Source organism: Bombina bombina, chromosome 4, assembly GCF_027579735.1.
Source record: "Bombina bombina isolate aBomBom1 chromosome 4, aBomBom1.pri, whole genome shotgun sequence".
In the NCBI taxonomy this organism is placed as follows: Eukaryota; Metazoa; Chordata; class Amphibia; order Anura; family Bombinatoridae; genus Bombina; species Bombina bombina.
The window spans coordinates 403,097,667-403,118,790 of NC_069502.1; the positions used below are offsets into that span (position 1 = coordinate 403,097,667).

Below are 21,124 nucleotides of genomic sequence, written 5' to 3' on the forward strand. Positions count from 1 at the left end.
TTTACAAACAAATCCAGGGGACGGCTATCGTTATATAGACTATATAATTATAATATGGCAGGGAGAAGTTGTAGAAATTGAAAATTTGATGGAACACATAAAGAGTTAATAGTTTTTTGTCCCAGTGAGACTTCCGTACCTGATGCGCATACAGGCACTACACAGCCGAGGGATTTTAGCGTCTGTTTGTTTTACCGCTCTGCTCCTATCTATTGGCTTCATAAAGAACCAGGGATCTTGCCTAATTTGCTAAAATCTCACCTTGGGACTTACAGACTCATGGACACTCTTGACCAGCGGGGATCTTGTAAAGCCTGTTTCTGGATGCATGAGGGGTACGGGTAATGAGATACACTGCTGACTGTGCATGGATGAATTATCTGTTTTTATTGCCTTTGTTGAATTTTTATCTTGTAAGGAGCAGCCAACAGAATAGGGCTACTATTCAACTCCTTTGATACTACACTTAGATACTTTGTTGTGCTCCTTTCTTGTTCTCTCTTTTATCCAAAAACATACAGACTCAGAATGCCACTAGGTTAATGAAATAAAAATACAACATTCCCTATTTGAGCTCATCAAAATATTTTTCTTCTATATGCATCTTATCATCATAACTTGTCTTACTACCCTGTGTTCTGGACTTTACTTTTACTTTGCTTATCCAATTTTTACTTTTATCACCACTATAATCTTATCACAGTATAGCAGCTATATGTTATAAATCATATTGGAACAGTGTCAATGTTTAGCTGAACAGAATGATATGAAAAAAATACAAAGAATGGATAGGCTTGAGAATTATTAAATTGTTTCCTTCTCACATGAGCAGTGCTTTGTATGATTTAGTTTAAACATATTTTCTACTTGGTTTACTTTACTTTAACCAATCACTGATATTTTAACACAAGAGAAGACAGAGCAGTATATTTGACTGGGTTAGCCTTAATTTATTACGTTTTGTTTGTTGTGCCCATAAATGAACATTATCATGTGCTTTATACAAAAAATAAAATAAAACATACATTAAGATACCCCCATCCCAACAAACTAGAACTTCAAGTATTATCCCATGAATTTACTTAGGAAGAGGATTAGGGGGGGCATCAGCTCTGGGAGCATTTAGTTTAGATTGCCCTGGACATTGCTCAGATGTGGAAGCTTTATCTGGGAAAGGTAGAATGCTTGGTCCAGATGGTCTACCAGGCCTGGCTCCTGGTCCTCCTGGGATGAAGGGTTTTGCACCATCTGATGGCTTTCTACCTTTCTTTTCTTGAACTTTGGGAGCAGCTGTGGGTTCTTCTCCTGGTTGTAGAACTCTAATGATACCCACTGTCTTTTTTGGTTCTGATGGTGGACCATGTGCACCACTTGATGGGGAATGATGATGCTCATACGCGTGCAGATGCTCATGTTCATGTTCATCTTCATGGCTTTCACTGTCATCATGATGATGGTCATGTGGATGATCATGCTTGTGATCATGCTTGTGGTCGTGCTTGTGATCATGTTTGTGGTCATGTTTGTGCCCATGGCCATGTTTGTGGCCATGGCCGTGTTTATGACCATGTGCATGGCCATGCCTGTGATGACCATGTCCATGGTCCTTGCCTCCTCTTTTGTCTCCTTTCCTTCCAGGCTGATTCTTTTTGTCACTTCCATCAGGTTTATCTTCAGGGTGGCCATCCTGATGTTTTTGCTCTTCAACAACAGAAGCCTGAAAGCACATTCCATTATTATTAGTTTATATGAGAAACTGCGGGATGTCCTTTATGACTGCTAAATACATTTAGATTTGCTGGTTATGCTAATATTCCTCTCAGTGTTTGACATCTGTCCTTTAAATGGTATAGGACAGGGGATTTGTAACTAATAATTTCAAAATCTCTTTAAGAAACCAGTCTCAACCTAATTACGCCCTCCTTAGTCAACAGCTATTTCTATGCTTTCCAACTTCTAGGAAGTGAATAGGAATTATGGTTTTCAGAAGGTTATTTCCAGATCAGAATAAATAATTACATACAGTGCAGTATGAAAACCCTCTAGTCTAAAACTACAAATATAAATAATTGTATTCAAAATGCATTACTAGCTTTTAGTTAACTTTGTACCACATATTTTATAAAAAAAATATAATAAATCATACTGAGGGACATAAAAGAGATAGTATGTATGTATATTGCATATCAAACCCTTCCATAAGCATTGTTCTTGTATGTCATAATCACCTATTTGGTTGAATGAAAATTGTGCACACTGTATTTAAAGAGTTTGATATAGTGTTGTTTTTCTGAGCAGTTCAAATCTATAAGTAGCAGTACAGCATAGTAGGCTTGATAATTTAGATTAGCAGTATTTAACACCAGCTACTATACTGCCAAATGTTATACAGCATATTGCAGTGTAAGCATTGCTAATTAATTTTATGATTAGATTATGAGTGGCCTGCTAACAAATGCATGCAAGTGAAAAGGGGTTTATCGCAACTCTTTGCATGTGTCGGAAGTAGCACACATATTATGAGTTTAAATTAAACGTGTTGGCTTAAGGGAAATTGAATTTAACACATGTAAGGGTAGCGAGATTTCAAAGCTCTGGTTAACTATTAAGCAAGAAAAAAAGCTGCACAAAACACATCACAAATACATTAAAAAGTACAGTTACACTCATAATAACACTGATAAAAAAGTATTTAAAAAAATATTGCACAAAAAAATCATAAGGGCTCAAAGATATGAGGTCTCAGGTGCTATAAAAAAGGCTGCTAAGGGCTTTAACATAAGGAGAAGGAGATACATACATATACATGTCTAAATATGTATTTGAATGTATATATATATATATATATATATATATATATATTTGTGTGTACATATGTATTTATATGTATTTACAGACATATATACACATATAAACACATAAATACATATATAGACATACATATATAAGTATATTAGGGTCCTTTGCAGTCAAGTAGCTGAAAACATGTAAAATCGTATTTATGCAATATTCATATTTAATAAAGTGTTTAACTGTGTTTGTACTGTAAATATTTCACATTCCAAGATATTCCTAGATATTCCTATGTATATCTGTATATATCTATATCTACATATAATTATATTTATATATATATATATATATATATATATATATATATATATATATATATATATCGCAAACAGACCTGTGAAATATGACGTCACGGGTCTTTGAATAAATAGAACATATTCTTCTATTTGAAGAATATTGGAACGTAAAATATTCATATTTCATGTCAGGTTTGCGCACTTGAGAAAACGTGATTGGATTTGCTGTTGGGTGTTAGTTTTTTTCCGCTATTTACACATTAAAGTCTGTGGGGGAATGCATGAAGGTGGTTGTGATATTCGAAGTTCGGCTTTTTGAGGCATCGAGTTACCACATGAGCTAAATCTTTTTACTTTCAACTTGTAAAACATACGCTATCCAATGTGCAGTCTAGCGGAGTTAATGCACGAGCATGAGTGCAAACTACTGCTCCACTTGTAATCTAGCCCATCATGAAAAAGACAATTTCCTAGTTTTTAATTATGTCACTGATTTCAAATGTGTTATCCTCAATTGTGATAAATAAAGCTATATATTACACCAGTATATAATCTATGTAATATCTGTTAACAAACCTCATTTAATATAAAAATAAATTTCATTTTAGTTGTTTTGGTGCCTTTTACTTTGACAGTTTATTAAGCCAATACCATTAGTTTATTTAATAGTGTTGTTAAAACTTTTGCATACCTCAGGTTCATGTATTTCACAGGAAACTGTCAGATTGCCTGGAGCGACATCAGCCCTGCAATAACCAATATGCTGGAGAAAGAAAAGACAGAGAAATCACAAATTGATCATTTAGAATGTAGATTACAATTCTGTACCTACAACTGAATATTGCAGTAACTCTGTTCTGCAATGGTTCTGCTGTATTGATAATAGCACTGAAAACTTATTTTTTAATTTAGATACACAAATAAGTCACTTTTTCTAAAACAAGAATTTATCAACTATTGATTTAAGGTAATTATATAAAATATATGTCAAGTATCACATCAATATTGTTAAGATACAACCTCTGCATGAGTTGTCTTTTGGTCAATAGAGTAAACCGAAAGCACATCTGAGAGAGGTTGTGGGGCCCCGCAAATTTCTCTTGCCCAGGGCCCACGAAAAAGCTAAGGGTGTCCCTGATATATATACTATATATATATATATATATATATATATATATATATATATATATATATATATATATATATATATATATATATATATATATATATATACACACAAACGCACACAAATAATTAAAATTAAAATATTATTCACCCCTCCGCATGTATCATTCTGGCAACCAAGTGGTTAATCAATGTAATGCTAAATTAATTGCATAGCTTATGATACACAAACCTACATATATATTGGTCTGGACTGAGCCAGATGTAAGAAGACAGCCAGGTTCTTCCTTTACTTCAGCTTCCCACTGCATGGGAGTATTGCATTGCTGAGCTCAAGTGAGTGTTCTATGGATATACTAGGGAGTGCTAATGACCCTCAATCAATATTGTAGCACATTCAATTCTTAAAACTATCAACTGCTATACATTTTCAAGAAAGTCATTGTTATAGGAATATTGTGTAGCAAGTAATTACACACTCACAACCACCTTCTGTTGATATATAGAATTAAGGCAACCTTTGTTAGCATCTGTAAATTTAGCTGGTGGTCTCTATGTGTATTGCATTTTAGAACAAGTAAGCAGGGTAGTGTTGCATAATGACCCATTTGTTTTACCATAACCTCACACAGTCATGCATTGCATAAGTATAGTTCATTGTGACATGTAGTGTCAGTAAATATATGTGTATATATGTGTACACATACATAAACACACACACACATATATACAGTATATATATATATATATATATATATATATATATATATATATATATACACATATACATACATGCATACAAATATACATACATACATATATATATATATATATATATATATATATATATATACACACACACACATCTGAGCCTTTTTTTAACGTATTTAAATAATAAACATGTTTTACATTTAATATATATACTGTATACATATATATATATATATATATATATATATATATATATATATATATATATATATATATATCCCCTGTCCTATGTGTGTAATTACAGTTTTTTTAATCATGTTTAATTTAAAAAAAATAAATAGTTTTTTTTAATTAAAATATTTTTTTGTACTCAGTTACCTCCCTACCCCCCCCACCCCCCTGCAGTCAAATCCACCACCATGATATAGAAGAAGGCTGCCTGACTACTCAAAGCAATACATTGACATTCCATCCCCATCCATATTGTGAAAGGAAGGAGAGGCTGTGAGCCCTTCATCTGCCCTCCCATTGCGCAACATGGATATCTTGCAAATTAAGGGTATGAGCTGCGAGAGAAAGCGCCACCAAGTGGCGCTGCTTAAGCTAATCGCAGCCCATACGCTCCTGAAGGAAGCTGCTGTTCAAGAAGCCTCTGGAGCCCTCAGCCAATCAGGTTTCTTCTCACAGTCAGAGTGACATCACTCTTGTGGAGCATGTAGGAGGACTATACATATGTGTGTGTATGTCTCAAATCCTGCAAATGTTTTTAGAGCTGTTATATGTTGCTGTTGAGCACAACACATAACTCACAACTTGTAATATGAATGATATTTAGATCTAAACGTTCTCTGGTAATTTTGATTTACCATTGACTTGTAATACTAGATTGCAAGCTTTATCTTAGTGTTGGCCTGTGATATTGATAGCACACTCTGCACTAGTGCTCCACTTGAAATCTGGGCCATAATATTCAAGACACGTGCACACTCCTAATCATACCTCAGTATGCTCTTATGGAAAGAAACTAATTATTTGATTTCAATTCGTAAAAATACTTACTGCAAACTCGCAGTCTAGATTCTCACATCGTGACAGTTCATCAGCTGAAAGGGATTTGTTGCAAGCTGACTCCTGAATCGTAAATTCCACATAAGAGGATCCATCTTCAGACTATCAAGAAATGTCACAGAGGAATAAATAAATCAACAAACGCAAAAAATATTCACCCTGATAAGTTTCATAAATAAAACATATCTTGTGAGAAACTATTACTGTTGTGTTTGGTAAAGAAGAGCTAAACAGTTGATTACAATCATTTAGAAAAGCTTATCAAATGATTGATCTACAAAAAAATAAAACATAGACTTGAATGGTGAATTTGATAGAAAAACCATTAGATAAACTTTTATAAAGGATTATGAATGACCCCTATATTTTGTGACTTGCTGTTTCAGATGTATATATCAGCAAATTAACCACAATTACAATTAAAATAAATGTAATAGTTCAATAAATAAAAAACTTGTATAGATTTAAATTGGTGTTATTGTATTTAAAATACCTAAGAAACTAGTAAATGCCAATACCATCGATACATTTAAATATAGTTTAGATACATTTCTGGCTAGAAACAGAATTCAGGGATATGATTGCTTGTGGGTCACCTTTTTAATGGGATTATTCGAGGCATTCTGTCTTTTTGGAGCCGGGTGTCTAATTGTAAAGTGAAACACACTAAGATATGTGCAAATCCATATCTTAGTGTGTTGAACTTTCACGAAAAAGAAAATGGCTCCGAAAAGAGCTGAATACCCTGAGCGACTGCCTTCTCCCACATTTGGCAGCAAATGAAACTGCAGAATGCACATCTAATAAAAGTAGCCCACTTAAAGGTATTTTCAACATTTGTGCATGACAAGGCAAAACAAATATACTCTAATGTTTTATTTCTTAAATTAAAAGAACGCACATTTAATTTTAAAAAATGTGTGTAATACACTAGAGTACATAACCCCCCCCCCCCCCCACAAAATATTAAGCGCAAATTGATCTAAACTGTAATTTCATTATGTACTATATTAAAACTCAATGAAATGTGAGATTGGTTGTAGTAGTCTATGTTTCCTACTCTATTTTTGCTTAGCAGAGTATGTAATAACACTAATGTAAATGGCAAATAACAATAATTCAATTAAAAAAAAGTTGGAGCTTTGTAAAATACATCTTGCAATGTCACCAAGTGAGCTGAAGAATACATGCTTGGGCATAATTAACCCCTTAATGACCACAGCACTTTTCCATTTTCTGTCCGTTTGGGACCAAGGCTATTTTTACATTTTTGCGGTGTTTGTGTTTAGCTGTAATTTTCCTCTTACTCATTTACTGTACCCACACATATTATATACCGTTTTTCTCGCCATTAAATGGACTTTCTAAAGATACCATTATTTTCATCATATCTTATAATTTACTATAAAAAAAATATAAAATATGAGGAAAAATTGAAAAAAAATACACTTTTTCTAACTTTGACCCCCAAAATCTGTTACACATCTACAACCACCAAAAAACACCCATGCTAAATAGTTTCTAAATTTTGTCCTGAGTTTAGAAATACCCAATGTTTACATGTTCTTTACTTTTTTTGCAAGTTATAGGGCCATAAATACAAATAGCACTTTGCTATTTCCAAACCATTTTTTTTCAAAATTAGCGCTAGTTACATTAGAACACTAATATCTTTCAAGAATCTCTGAATATCTATTGACATATATATATTTTTTTTAGTAGACATCCCAAAGTATTGATCTAGGCCCATTTTTGTATATTTCATGCCACCATTTCACCGCCAAATGCGATCAAATAAAAAAAATTGTTCACTTTTTCACAAATTTTTTCACAAACTTTAGGTTTCTCACTGAAATTATTTACAAACAGCTTGTGCAATTATGGCACAAATGGTTGTAAATTGTTCTCTGGGATCCCCTTTGTTCATAAATAGCAGACTTATATTGCTTTGGTGTTGCTTTTTGGTAATTAGAATGCCACTAAATGCCACTGCGCACCACACGTGTATTATGCCCAGCAGTGAAGGGGTTAATTAGGGAGCATGTAGGGAGCTTTTTGGGGTAATTTTAGCTTTAGTGTAGTGTAGTAGACAACCCCAAGTATTAATCTAGGCCCATTTTGGTATATTTCATGCCACCATTTCACCGCCAAATGCGATCAAATTAATAAAAACGTAACATTTTTCACAATTTTAGGTTTCTCACTGAAATCATTTACAAACAGCTTGTGCAGTTATGGCACAAATGGTTGTAAATGCTTCTCTGGGATCCCCTTTGTTCAGAAATAGCAGACATATATGGCTTTGGCGTTGCTTTTTGGTATTTAGAAGGCCGCTAAATGCCGCTGCGCATCACACGTGTATTATAGCTAGCAGTGAAGGGGTTAATTAGGTAGCTTGTAGGGAGCTTGCAGGGTTAATATCACATTTAGAGTAGAGCTCAGCCTCCCACCTGAAACATCAGACCCCCTGATCCCTCCCAAACAGCTCTCTTCCCTCCCCCACCCCACAATTGTCCCCGCCATCTTAAGTACTGGCAGAAAGTCTGCCAGTACTAAAATAAAAGCTATATTTGGTTTTTTTGTGTGTTTTTAAAAAAGCATATTTACATATGCTGCTGTGTACTATCCCCCCTTAGCCCCTAACCTCACTGATCCCCCCCAAACAGCTCTATAACCCTCCCACTCTAACTTAATCTGCGCCATCTTGGGTACTGGCAGCTGTCTGCCAGTACCCAGTTTAGAAGAAAACATGCTTTTTTTTCATTTTTACTAATTTTTTCTGTAGTGTAGCTTCCCCCCACACCAAACCAACCCCCCACCCCTCCACGATCTCTTTTTGTGCTTTTGCACAAACAAGATTTGGGCATTTCTTATTAAAGATATTTTCCGTAGTGTAGCGGTTCCCACCCGCTCCCGCCCGTGCACGCGCCCGCCCGCCACCCTCCGTGCACGCGCGCGCGCACCCGCGCGCGCCCCCTAACGTTCCCGCCCCCGATCCCGCCCCCCTTGACTTCAGAGCACACACCGATGGCCGCCCACCCGCCTCCCAAGCCGGCTCCCACCCACCAACGATACCGGCCATCGATGTCCGGTGCAGAGAGGGCCACAGAGTGGCTCTCTCTGCACCGGAAGGCCATGTAAGGTTATTGCAGGATGCCTCCATATCGAGGCATCACTGCAATAACCGGAAAGCAGCTGGAAGCGATCAGGATCGCTTCCAGCTGCTTTCCACACAGAGGACGTGCAGGGTACGTCCTCAGGCATTAACTGCCTTTTTTTTGAGGACGTACCCTGCACGTCCTCGATCATTAAGGGGTTAAAGGGATATACTACACAAGAAATGTTATTGCTTAAAAAGATAGATAATCCATTTATTACCCATTCCCCAGTTTTGCACAACCAACACTGTTATGTTAATGTTCTTTTTACCTCTGTGATTACCTTGTAGCTAAGCCTCTGAAGAATTTACCCTTATCTTATTGCTATTTGCAATCTTGCATTTTAGCCAATTAGTGCTGCGTCATAAAACCTCCACAGGACTGAGCACAATGTTATGTATATGGCACACGTGAACTAGCACTGTCTGGCTGTGAAAAGTTAATAAAATGCACTGAGATAAGAGGTGGGCTGAAGAGTTATTGGGGCCGATTTATCAAGCAGTTAATAGGCTCCAATGCATCTGTTTCCGAGCGAGCCTTCAGGAACGCTGCTCCTTAACTCATACGCCTCCTATGAGGTTGCTAATATCCACTATAGACATTGATAAATCGACCCCTTAGAAACAGTCAGACATTTAGAGGTTCAAAGGTTATAAAATATATTAATATAACAATGTTGGTTGTGCAAAGCTGTGGAATAGGCAGTAAAGGTCTTATCTATCTTTATAAACAATCCAAAAAGCAATTAGACTGTCCCATTAAAGTTTTCTTGCAGGTCCAAGTGAAATTGAAAAAAAATATTTTTGCTCTTCAGAGAAACTAGTTTTCTATCCTTACCATTAGCAAGTTGGTAAGATTTGTTCATATTGATAAGGGTGTTTTTTTTTTTTTACCAATATTGATGCTGACCATTAAATTAATATGTGTGTGTATATATATATATATATATATATATATATATATATATATATATATATATATATATATATATATATATATATATATATGTGTGTGTGTGTGTGTGTGTGTGTGTGTGTGCATATGTATTTATGTATTTATATGTGTATATATGTATTTACAGACCTAGATACACATATAAACACATAACTGCATATGTATACATATAATACATATTATATATAGACCTATATATTAGTGCATTGGAGCCCTTTGCAATCAAGTAGCTGAAAACATGTAAAAGCAAATGTATGCAATATTCATTCTTAATTAAATTTTTTACTATATATTTAATGAAAATATTTCAGATTCCAATGTTCTTCACAAAAGGGAATATATTCAAAGTTTTTATAAATAGATCTCTCTCTATCTCTATCATCTCTATCTCTTCATATAGATATATAGGTATAGATATAAAGGTATAGATATATATTTTACCAAAAAGCATTTTATATATATATATATATATATATATATATATATATATATATATATATATATATATATATAGCAATATATATTTATGAATAAATAGAACATATTCTTCTATGTGAAGAACATTGGAATGGGAAATATCTATATTTCATATCGGGTTAGTGCACTTGGTTAAATGTAATCAGGTTTGCGTGAGTAATAAAGTAAGGGTGTTAGTTTTTTTTTCTACTTTTGACGCTCCATTAAAGTCTGTGGGGGAATACGTTAACGTGGTCATGATATTTGGCTTTTTGAGCACAATGGGTTAGTGTTCATTTAAAAAAAGAATGTTTTACTATCAACTTTTAATACACACGCTACCCAACGCATGCAAAAAGCCTCTGTCTAGAGAAGTGAAGAAAAATTAGGGAGCAAAAGACGACAGGAAGTTTGGCCTCAAGTAATTACATAAAAAATGATGCAGTTTTAGAGCACACACATATTTTTTCATTGCTCTATTAAAAGATAAAATCTGCTACCATCTTAATGATTAGGTGAAGTAGCTTCCTTACCTGCTCTGAAACCTTTGTGATGTTCCCCAAATTAAAATATTTATTCAGATCGCTCTCCTTGTTAAACTTTGCAACACCTTGCTTCGCAATGTCTTCATTTACTGGGCTTACAGTGGGACTTTCCCCTCTAGAAACTGTGAAATTAACAATGTTGTAAGTTTTTATACAGTTAGGTAATTGTTGAGCTTTAACTAACACGAGTCTCTAAATTAATGTATGCTTTTTTTTATTTTTTTAAAACAAAACTTTACAGTTAAATGACAAAAACTTTAATTTGTTGATTTGTTTTTAATTTGTGTGTGTGTTAACGTGTGTATATATACATATTAACAAATAAATATATATGTATATAAGCATACCATAGACGACAATGTAAAGGCAGTTTGCAGTTATTATTTAATTAAATAAAGATGCTCTTTTTTTTTTTTAATTTAAGAACACTACACTTAAGTGTGGGGGTAATTGGGGGTACATTTAAAAGGTAACCAGAGTTCCACTTGTAATCTTGCCCTTAGTGTTTAATGTCCCTTTAAAGGGACAGTTTACTTAAACATTTTCTCCCCTTTAATTTGTTCCCAATGATCCACTTTACCTGCTGGAGTCTTTTAAATTGTTTACAAGTATTTCCATTAACCTTATATTGGCATTTGAAATATTTTATTTAGCCTGTGGTATCCCCACCCATCCTGAAAGTTTTTGGCTTTAAGGCCAAGCTGTGTGAACACAGCCATTAGAAAAAGAATACACTCCCAGTGGGCTATAGATTTATAAATTTAAATTTTCCATTGTTCTCTTCAAGTATTGGTGATTGGTTTATGGACAGATATAAGATAAAGAAGCAGGTATATGTACACAATGTGATAAAGTAATGCGATCTGATTATACCTACAAGCTCAACCCATTTTATTAGGTTGTGGCTTCAAAACAGCTAATTCATATACACAAATAAGCCTTAAAAAAGCAAATCTTATACATTTTATATTCTGCATCTGGTAAACACATTAAGGGAAAAACTACTTTATAGTATACTGTCCCTTTAATGTTGGCATTCAGAAAACTGATATTCGTTTTCATTCTCATTGGGAACTGAACAAAAAATGAATGTTTAATGCCTCCAAACTGAATTGTGACACTTAGCTGGCCTAATGTAGGTAGTGCAAAACGATAATCTAACAGGTATATAAACAGCCTCTTTAATGGCTACCAGCGTGATGAAAAATTACTACAAAAATAAAATGTGCCTATTGTGTTTTTATGTTTAGTATAATAATGCTAAAAACACATATGATCCTTTTTACCTGGTCTCAAGGTGCAATCATAATTATGGAGGTGAGCAATTCTCTTTGGCTTGTTGAGTTGAAATGTCACTTTACATTGTCCAAAAACCTAAATAAAATATAAAAATAAGAAAAGTCTTTATATTAGAACTGAATCACTGCATCACATTTCAAACTGAGGTTTTGTTAGTAACATGAGCTTTGTATTGCAGTCCAAAGACAAACCCATTAAGAAGCCTATTGAGTCTTGTTTATCTTACCTTCTTTGTTTTAACCAATCAGGGGCAGATATGTACATATCAAGGCATATCAAGCAATCGCTGTGCAGCATATAGGAAGGTCAACAATCTAAATTCTGTAGAATGTATTAATGCCTCTCTAGGAAAAATCTACAATCTTCAGATTTTAAGTACACCAAAAGCAGTAAAATAAGAAAGTGTAATGCAAAGTTATTTTCTGCTATGTATAGTTAAAAAACACTAAAGTCAAAATAACATTTTCAGGATTTAGTTACAGTATGCAATATCCCAATATACAACATGTAATGAAACAATTTAATATATATGCACACATTTTGAGGCACCTGCTCCTACTGAGCATGCGCACTAGCTCACTGTATATACATATATGAGTCTGTGATTGGCTGCTAGAAGTCACATGATACAGGAAGTAAAAAATTGGAATAACATTTTGAAATTTATCAGAAAAAAATAATCTACTGCTCGATTGAAATTCATACCAATTGCTATTGCATTGACTTGTTATTATGTATCTTGATTATGCAATTCTACTGTAGATCATAACAATTTAAACCTTCTGTGGGTTTAGGGTTGCCATATTGCCACTTTAGGGAGGACACTTGTGAAAAATGCATATGTCAGGGGCTGTTTAAAGAATTGTTTGAATAATATTCCATTGTAAGAACCTTGACATATGCATTTTTCATATATGTCCACCCTTAAAGTGGCAATATGGCAACCCTTGTGGGGTATTACATTTTCAAATGAATGCCCCTCTAATTAACAAGATAAAATAAAATACTATGTGAAGGTGACAAGCTAAAGCTCTCTAATTAGTTATAAACTTATGTATGTAAAGGGATCTAAAATACACACATAGGAATGAGACATTTCAGGATCACTCTGTGATGCAAATAAGAAGAGGTAGAGGAGGGTGTTGAATAAGGCAGTAGCTGTATTGGACTTTTAGTTCATAAATTGAACAAGCTGCTTTAAAGGGCCATAATACCCAAATGTTTAAACACTTGAAAGTGATGCAGCATAGCTGTAAAAAGCTGACTAGAAAATATCACCTGAACATCTCTATGTAAAAAAGAAAGATATTTTACCTCAAAAGTTCCTCAGTAACCACATCCTATTGTAAAGGACTTCTAAGCAACAAATCAGTATGTCTGATTCAGTTTAAAGGAAGTTTACTATGAAATCTCATGAGAGTTAAGTCAAATCTCATGAGATCACAGTAAAAGAGTTCATGACCTCAGCACTGTTGATGCTGATTGGCTGCAGTTCATTTTTTTTTTATTTATTTTTTTTACCTGCAGCTGGGAGCAGCTAAGTATAACTTTTTACACAGAACTTACTCTGCTGAGCTGAGGAAATTGTGAGGTAAAATATCTTCCTTTTTTACATAGAGATGCTCAGGTGATATTTTCCTGTCAGCTTTTTACAGCTATACTGCATCAGTTTCAAGTGATTTAGCATATGAGTATTATGTCCCTTTAAACACATATGATAATATCAGCAAAGTTCCAGTACCCAAGTCAGATGCTGGAAACAAATTTGCTCAGGGGAAAGGTATTTGGTGGATTTTTTTTCTTGTGAACCTATTAGCCTAAAATCATCTAAGTCTGGTATTAAAGGGATATTAAACTCAATTTGTTTTTTTCATGATTCATATAGAGCACGCAGTTTTAAGCCACTTTCTAATTTACTCCTATTATCAATTTAGCCAGCAATCAGCAAGCGCTACCTAAGCTTATATTCCTGCTTTTCAAATAAAGATTCCAAGAGAATGAAAAAAATGATCATAGGAGTAAATTAGAAAGTTGCTTAAAATTGCATGCTCTATCTGACTCATGAAAGAAAAAAAATGGGGGTTTCATATTCCTTAAACAAACATAAATAAGCACATTTGTAAGTCTAAAAATTGTGGGATTTCCAAGAGTTTGAGGTGTGCACTGGAGCCCTCACAAGCCTATTGCTGTCATTTATCTATCACTTATTAGCCACAGCAGGATATTCATTATAATACTGCAAACAATGTGTGTTTTTCTAATAAAATGACAATGGAAAACCTTATCTGCTCTAGTAACAGGCCAACTCCAACTAAGGCAAGTAGTGAGGGTCGGTTTGACTATTGAAAAGCATTTTCTGCAAACTGTCTTAAAATAGTGTTTTTTATATGTATGGAAGAAATGTATGTATGAGTTTAAAGGGACAGTCAAGTCAAAATTAAACTTTCATAATTCAGATAGTTCATGAAATTTTAAACAACTTTCCAATTTACTTTTATCATTACATTTGCTTTTTGATGCTCATATGCTATTTCTAAGGCCTTTAAAGGCCACCTCTTATCTCAGTGGATTTTGACAGTTTTACACAGCTAGACAGCACTAGTTAATCTGTGCCATATAGATAACATTGCGCATACTCCCATAGCGTTATTTATGAGTCACTACTGATTGGCTTAAAATGCAAGTCTGTCAAAAAGAATTGAGATAAGGGGGCAGAGGCTTAAATACAAGGTAATCACAGAGGTAAAACGCATATTAATATAACCCTGTTTGTTATGCAAAAATGGGGAATGGGTAATAAAGAGTTTATCTATCTTTTAATACAAACAAATTCTGTAGTAGACTGTCCCTTGAATATCATTTAAGCCAATAGAAAATTAAGTGCAATAATAATTATTTTATTCCACCGCCCCCCCCAAAATAAAAAAAAGACAAAGATTTGCTTTACTTTCAAACAATATAAATTATTTACATTTATATTAAAACATTAATATTTACTCACGGCTTCACTCCGTGGTTTGGGTTGACAATCTTCTAAAATTCTCTTGCTCAGGACATGACAGTCTGTTTCCAACACATCTAATGTTAAGTAATACACAGCACCAGTTTCCTCCTGAATAAAAAAAAAAAATAGTATTATAAAGATTCACTTTCTGCATCTGGAAATATTTACAATACTAATGGATAAACATTGGATTTTTACATTTGAATAAATGTTCCCCTATTTTGTTGCCAAGTACAAACCCTCTTTTATTTCCAGGGATCTCCCTTATTTGCCCAAACACTTTTACAGTCACCCAGTCTCCCTTATTTATCTGCTCTTAGAACATTTTCTCCCTTATTTTGTACAACCGGTAAAATCTTATTTTCAAACATTTAGTATTGTATATTTGTACGCTTATTTAGTTAATTATTTGGATGTATCTAGCAGTTGAATGCCTTTATTCCCACTTACATGAGAAATTGAATTCACAGATTTGCAGAAAGTTGTTGAATGTATTAAGCTAGACTATGTGAAGGAAAAAGATTTTATGAAGAATGTTGTTAACCCAAATTGTATCAAATTGTAAAATAAAGTGTTTTTTCCTCTGTAACTACTGTATAATTTGTCAACTACCTACGTAATATTAGTCAATTACTTAATCAACTGAAAAGGTTGGCAACACTAGTTCCCCTTGACATTTGTTCTGCCCTTTAAATATTTCTATAGAATAAAAAGACATTAAATTATTATGCATGAGACCAAATTTAATGTGTGGACCGCTCCTGTCCTGAATGTGTAGGCCTTCTTCCTGTGAAATTGATTGAGTTTTTTTTTAAATATTTTTGCAGTCTAGTTATGTTCAAACAAATAACAAGTCGGAACCTTGCTTTGGTTGAAAGGACTGAACCCAAGTCATCTAAAGTTAACTGCTCTTGCCTTAAAATTTGCTGCCCTAGGCACAAACTTGTTAGGTCTATGAATAAATATACTGACATAGAATAGGCCTCTAGTATTTACATATTCAGAATAGTGCACAAAGAACGGTACAAATTAAGACATTTTAATGGTATTACTGTAGCTATTGTGAACATAGATTCAATTTACACAAATTTATAAATAATGTCAATGGTATAAAAATATGGATTTGTTGTTGAAAATAAACTTATGGGTTGGACATGATAATTGATAATTTGAAGTTTATGTAAGAAATGTATAAAGTGAAAGAGTGAAAATAAAATGATTATTTGTCTAAGAGACAGAATCACTTTTTAATAATGAGTTAAAGGGGTCTTTCAGCAGCTGTATGTATTATATGAGCTACAATTTAATTTAAAAATGCACAAAACATGTATAGATTTTGAGAGGGCTCCTGAAGGATAGAAGTGTGTGTTTCAGGATGGAGATTGCTTATGAAAATATTTTAACGTAAGCAGCAGCGTTACCTGGTAGGGGGTAGAACATTCCTAAATATCTGATCAAGAATTTTATTTTATTAATGCCAATTTGAGATAATACATGATGCAGAAATCAAATAGTTTATTTTACTTTAGTATTTATTTATTATTTGTACAACTGAAAATCACAATATAAACCAAAATCAGAATTGTATAATTATATATGTTGTTAACATGATGTGCAACCTGTTTTTCGGTTCTAAACAGCTATAAACTGTTTCTTTATTTGTATCTACCCATCTAAGTATAAAAAAAATCTTATATACGTGTATAGTCTCCATAAACTAACATGTAATTAAACATGTTCTTCTAATGCAAGAGAACGATCTCACATAATGTTCTATATACCCCATTGTGGGCTTTACATCAGTAGCGGACCTACTCAACAGAGGGCCCTGGTGCAAAAAAATGTTTAGGCCCTCCAAAGATACTTCCGTAGTAAGCAATAAAAACACTTCATGCTGCTCTGTATAATGATTATGAGGATAGATAGATGGACATGCAACCTTTAGTAATAAAAGTCTCCCCTGCACTAGAATTGTACATATTCTGCACATTCCATATGTATAGACTGGCTGCTATTGGTCCCCTCAGCACCTGGGCCCTGGTGCCATCGCACCTGCTGCACCAATGGTAGTTCCGCCCCTGTTTTACATGAATTATTATCAGGGGGGTCACGTAGAGCAGGATCGCATGGGAATGAAGTTCCTACACTATTTTTGTGGGTGGAACTAGGTTCCCCTGGAAAGAACAGAAACGCTTCAATAAACACTGCTGCTGGTGGTGGGAGGAGCTAGAACACATTCTGGTTAGAGGGATAGTGAGATCCTCTAGTAATGGGCAGTAACAATTCTTACAATAGAATAAGCCTGTCAGCAGTCCTGCTGTGTGATCACCCAACAGTGTGTGGAACACATGGTGCTTACATTTATGTGTGGCTTTCTTTGGGTTATTTATCTCCCCTCAGCATAAATAGCACTATTGCACCTTAAGTGGGTGAGACTCTGTGACAGAGGAGGTGTCTCAGGCCCAGAGGCAACCATTCAACCCTTCATTGGTTTTAATTTGCTTTAATTAACCAAAGTGTATAGATTATATACATATAAATACAGTGTGTGTGTGTGTATAAAACAATATTAATTGTGAGGGGGTGGAAGTATTGGTGAGTTCCCCACACTTTTTTTGAAGGACTTGACCCCTGATTATTATGGATGGGAAATTTGTAAGTATGAATTTTCTGATGGAAAATAATGCATTTCACAACAACCAGGAGTATAGTGCATGTATATAACCCAAGCTTTTGTGCGCAAGGGAAAAAGTGCTTGTATTACAAGTTAAAAGTAAATGTGATCGTGAGAGCGCTATCGCATTTTAAACTTGTCGGGATAGTGTAACTGAAAACTTTGCGTAAAGGGTAGTGAGTTAAAAAAAAGTTGCACTAAACACAACATAAATACATGTAAAATTACATTTACACTCATATAAACACTATCTGATAAAAAAAATATTCATATCAATATTAAAAATAAAAGTTATAAGGGTTAAACGTTTTATATTATATGACAAGGTGTTTGACTGCAAAGGGCTATATTGTTTATATAGATACATATGCATGTCTAAATATGTGTATGTATGTATACATGTATTTATGTGTTTTACTGTATATTTACTGTACATATTTAACATTCCAATGTTCTTCACATACAGGAATATATTATTTTTATTGTAAATACATATTTCTATATGTATCTGTATATACAGTACCTATATATAGATATAGATATATATTACATTAACATTATCAGATAAAAATAGAAATATATATTTAATAATAAAAAATACATTTTGGAATGTATAAACAAGGTTCTGGTTTTGCCTTAGGTATCTTAAGGCAGGTTTATTAAAATGTTTAATATAAATATTACAAAATATTAGTAATAATTGTTAAAAATTATTATGGATACTTAAAAAAAGTTAGCTTGCGAGCAATAAGTGTTATAGGTGCGTCTGGTCTCGCTCACTTGCAAAATTTTTACTTTCAACTTGTAATACACATTTTACCAGATGCACGCAAAAATCTTGCTTCTAGCTAAATTTACGCTCGAGTGAGAGGACTAATTACCTCTCCACTTGCAATCTAGCCCACAATGAGACTAGTAGTCTTTATTGCTATATCTGCCTTGATGCAAATGGAGGAGGTGAATTTTTGTGGGAGGGAAAAATAAAAAGAACTGAGCATCTGTAATCTAGTGTGTATGGCTACACATATTCTATAAATATCTGCACTTTTACTTATTCTTTTTTTAATTGTTTTAAATTGAATCAACATAGAACTGTCTTCAAAACATATTTTAAAAATCCATATAAATTGAACAATGCCATACTTACATTAAACTGTTCTTGCACATTGGAAATCCGATTGAGCTCAAGCACAGAGCCTTCTCTACGATTGCTGTTAAGTTGCCTCAAAGACAAGTCTGCTGCAGCCTCTGCTCCAGGATCATTGCAAGGAACAGCAACTAATGCTGAGTCCTGTGCAGATGGGCGGCCTGCCCTACAACACAGCACCTGGGCAAGTACTAACAAGAGTACTCCAAGATTCATCCTTCTTGGAAGGAAAGAAGATTCTCACTGTAGAAAGAAATCACCGTTCAATCAGGAGAGAACACTGTTGAAAAAAATCAAGTTTTTGTCTTACTTATATACATTGATGATATTTGCACCTCTGAATCACCTTTAACCCTTCTTAAACATCAGCAAATATAAAGTCAATGATTAGAAGAATATTCAACAGCAACACAGCAAGGTCCAGAAGAGACTTCAAGAGCAGTACTAATAGCTTTCTAGTGTTAGGGCCTCTGTTACCTTTTACACAGTTTGCAAAGGACAATCATATGTATTCCTAAACCAACATTTCCTTTTGTTTTTAGATGACATATAAATGTCAAATTATTACATTTGAGTGGCAATATTTTTTTGTCAGAAAACCTTCTTTGGAGATTTAGAATCCAAAAATTGATAGGCTCTATTTTTTAAAAAATGTCTTCTTTCGGTTGCCAAATAAAATGTCCTAAAAACCAATAAGAATATTTCCACTTTGTACTGGGCTTATGGGTGTCTGTAGGAGTGCAATTTTATTGTTTTATCTAAACATTAATACCCGCTTATGTCACTCTTGATGTCACTATTTTTAAAATGATGTGTAGCACCTGTGTGCAACAAGCTGCGTTTACCACTGACAATACAAACATTGGTGTGAGTTAACCCCTTCATTACATAAGCAACTGTTCAAGTTCTGAACGTAAATAAAACCTAGAATTTCAGCTTTATGTTCGTTCAACCATAATTTACCTCTTTCACATTAAAGTGAAAGTAAATTTTGCACTTAGAAATTAATGCTATTCATTAATCTTATGAACAGTATTACAGGTGCTAACTTTTTTTTTTAAATTCATTAATCTTCGGCATAGAATTATATTTCAAACGGCATACCATTTTCTGTCGATCCTCCGTCCACTATCTCATTTCCTGATTGTTCTCTCCGCACACATAAGAGCGGTCCCACCCGCTCTTACGTTTACAACCGTACGCGTCCCAGCAAAGCATCGTATATTGCGCATGCGTAACTCAGATAATCACTGTTGGTATACATATTGAAACAATGAATCAGTTGATTCATTCTGTTTTATCGTAGCAGCGATCGTATTCTATTTTTCTGTGCCGTCAGAGAACAGTATGAAGAGCACAACTATTTACACATAAGGTTTTGTATATCTAAATGTATATATATATATATTTTTATCGATCTATATTTCCATAATATGTATATTACATGATTGTTTACTTTTCCTTTAAGTGCACCCACACTTATTATATACAAATAGGGCTTTCTTTTAACATAAAATATTTATTTCTAAACTATAATTTTATATGAAAAAAATCTAAGTAAATGTGAGAAATTAAGAACTTTTGTTTTCCAAGCAATTTTATTGTGAATATCATCATCCTGATATACATTACTGCAATAAAACACCAATCTTTATGTTCAGCAATGTCCCACGAGTACAACAGTGCCCCCCATTTACACATTTTATGGGGGTTCTGGAAGTTACAGGGCCAAATATGGGGCCTACCTATTTCAGTCTTCATACATGGAAATTTGGCACATTGATTTTCTGGGCCTATGTCATATTTGAGACATTATCAGCAAGATTACGAGTCTTGCGTTAAGAGCTGTGCGGTGCTAACAAGCAGTTTTCTCTCACCGCTGACTTACCTACAG

At 34.0% G+C, this 21,124-nt stretch overlaps 1 protein-coding gene across 1 annotated transcript; it reads right to left on the reverse strand.

Annotated features, from left to right (window-relative positions):
- Window positions 1–925: 925 nt before the first annotated feature.
- On the reverse strand, window positions 926–19,446 carry LOC128657495 (fetuin-B). The gene is made up of 7 exons (XM_053711857.1): window positions 19,231–19,446; window positions 15,407–15,517; window positions 12,393–12,480; window positions 11,095–11,228; window positions 5,985–6,095; window positions 3,781–3,852; window positions 926–1,717 (listed from the first exon to the last, which is right to left on the reverse strand). Exons 1-7 carry the CDS (start codon window positions 19,444–19,446, stop codon window positions 1,079–1,081), a joined length of 1,371 nt encoding a protein of 456 aa, XP_053567832.1. The 3' UTR covers window positions 926–1,078.
- Window positions 19,447–21,124: the final 1,678 nt, after the last annotated feature.

Bases quoted from the DNA above. Each gene is read 5' to 3' on its own strand.
- LOC128657495 (XM_053711857.1), bottom strand. From the start codon at position 19,446: ATGAATCTTGGAGTACTCTTGTTAGTACTTGCCCAGGTGCTGTGTTGT. The intron at 12,481-15,406 runs GTGAGTAAATAT...TATTTTATTTAG, and splicing joins CCAAACCACGGAGTGAAGCC to GTTTTTGGACAATGTAAAGT. The intron at 6,096-11,094 runs GTAAGGAAGCTA...ATTTCTTGATAG, and splicing joins TCACAAAGGTTTCAGAGCAG to TCTGAAGATGGATCCTCTTA.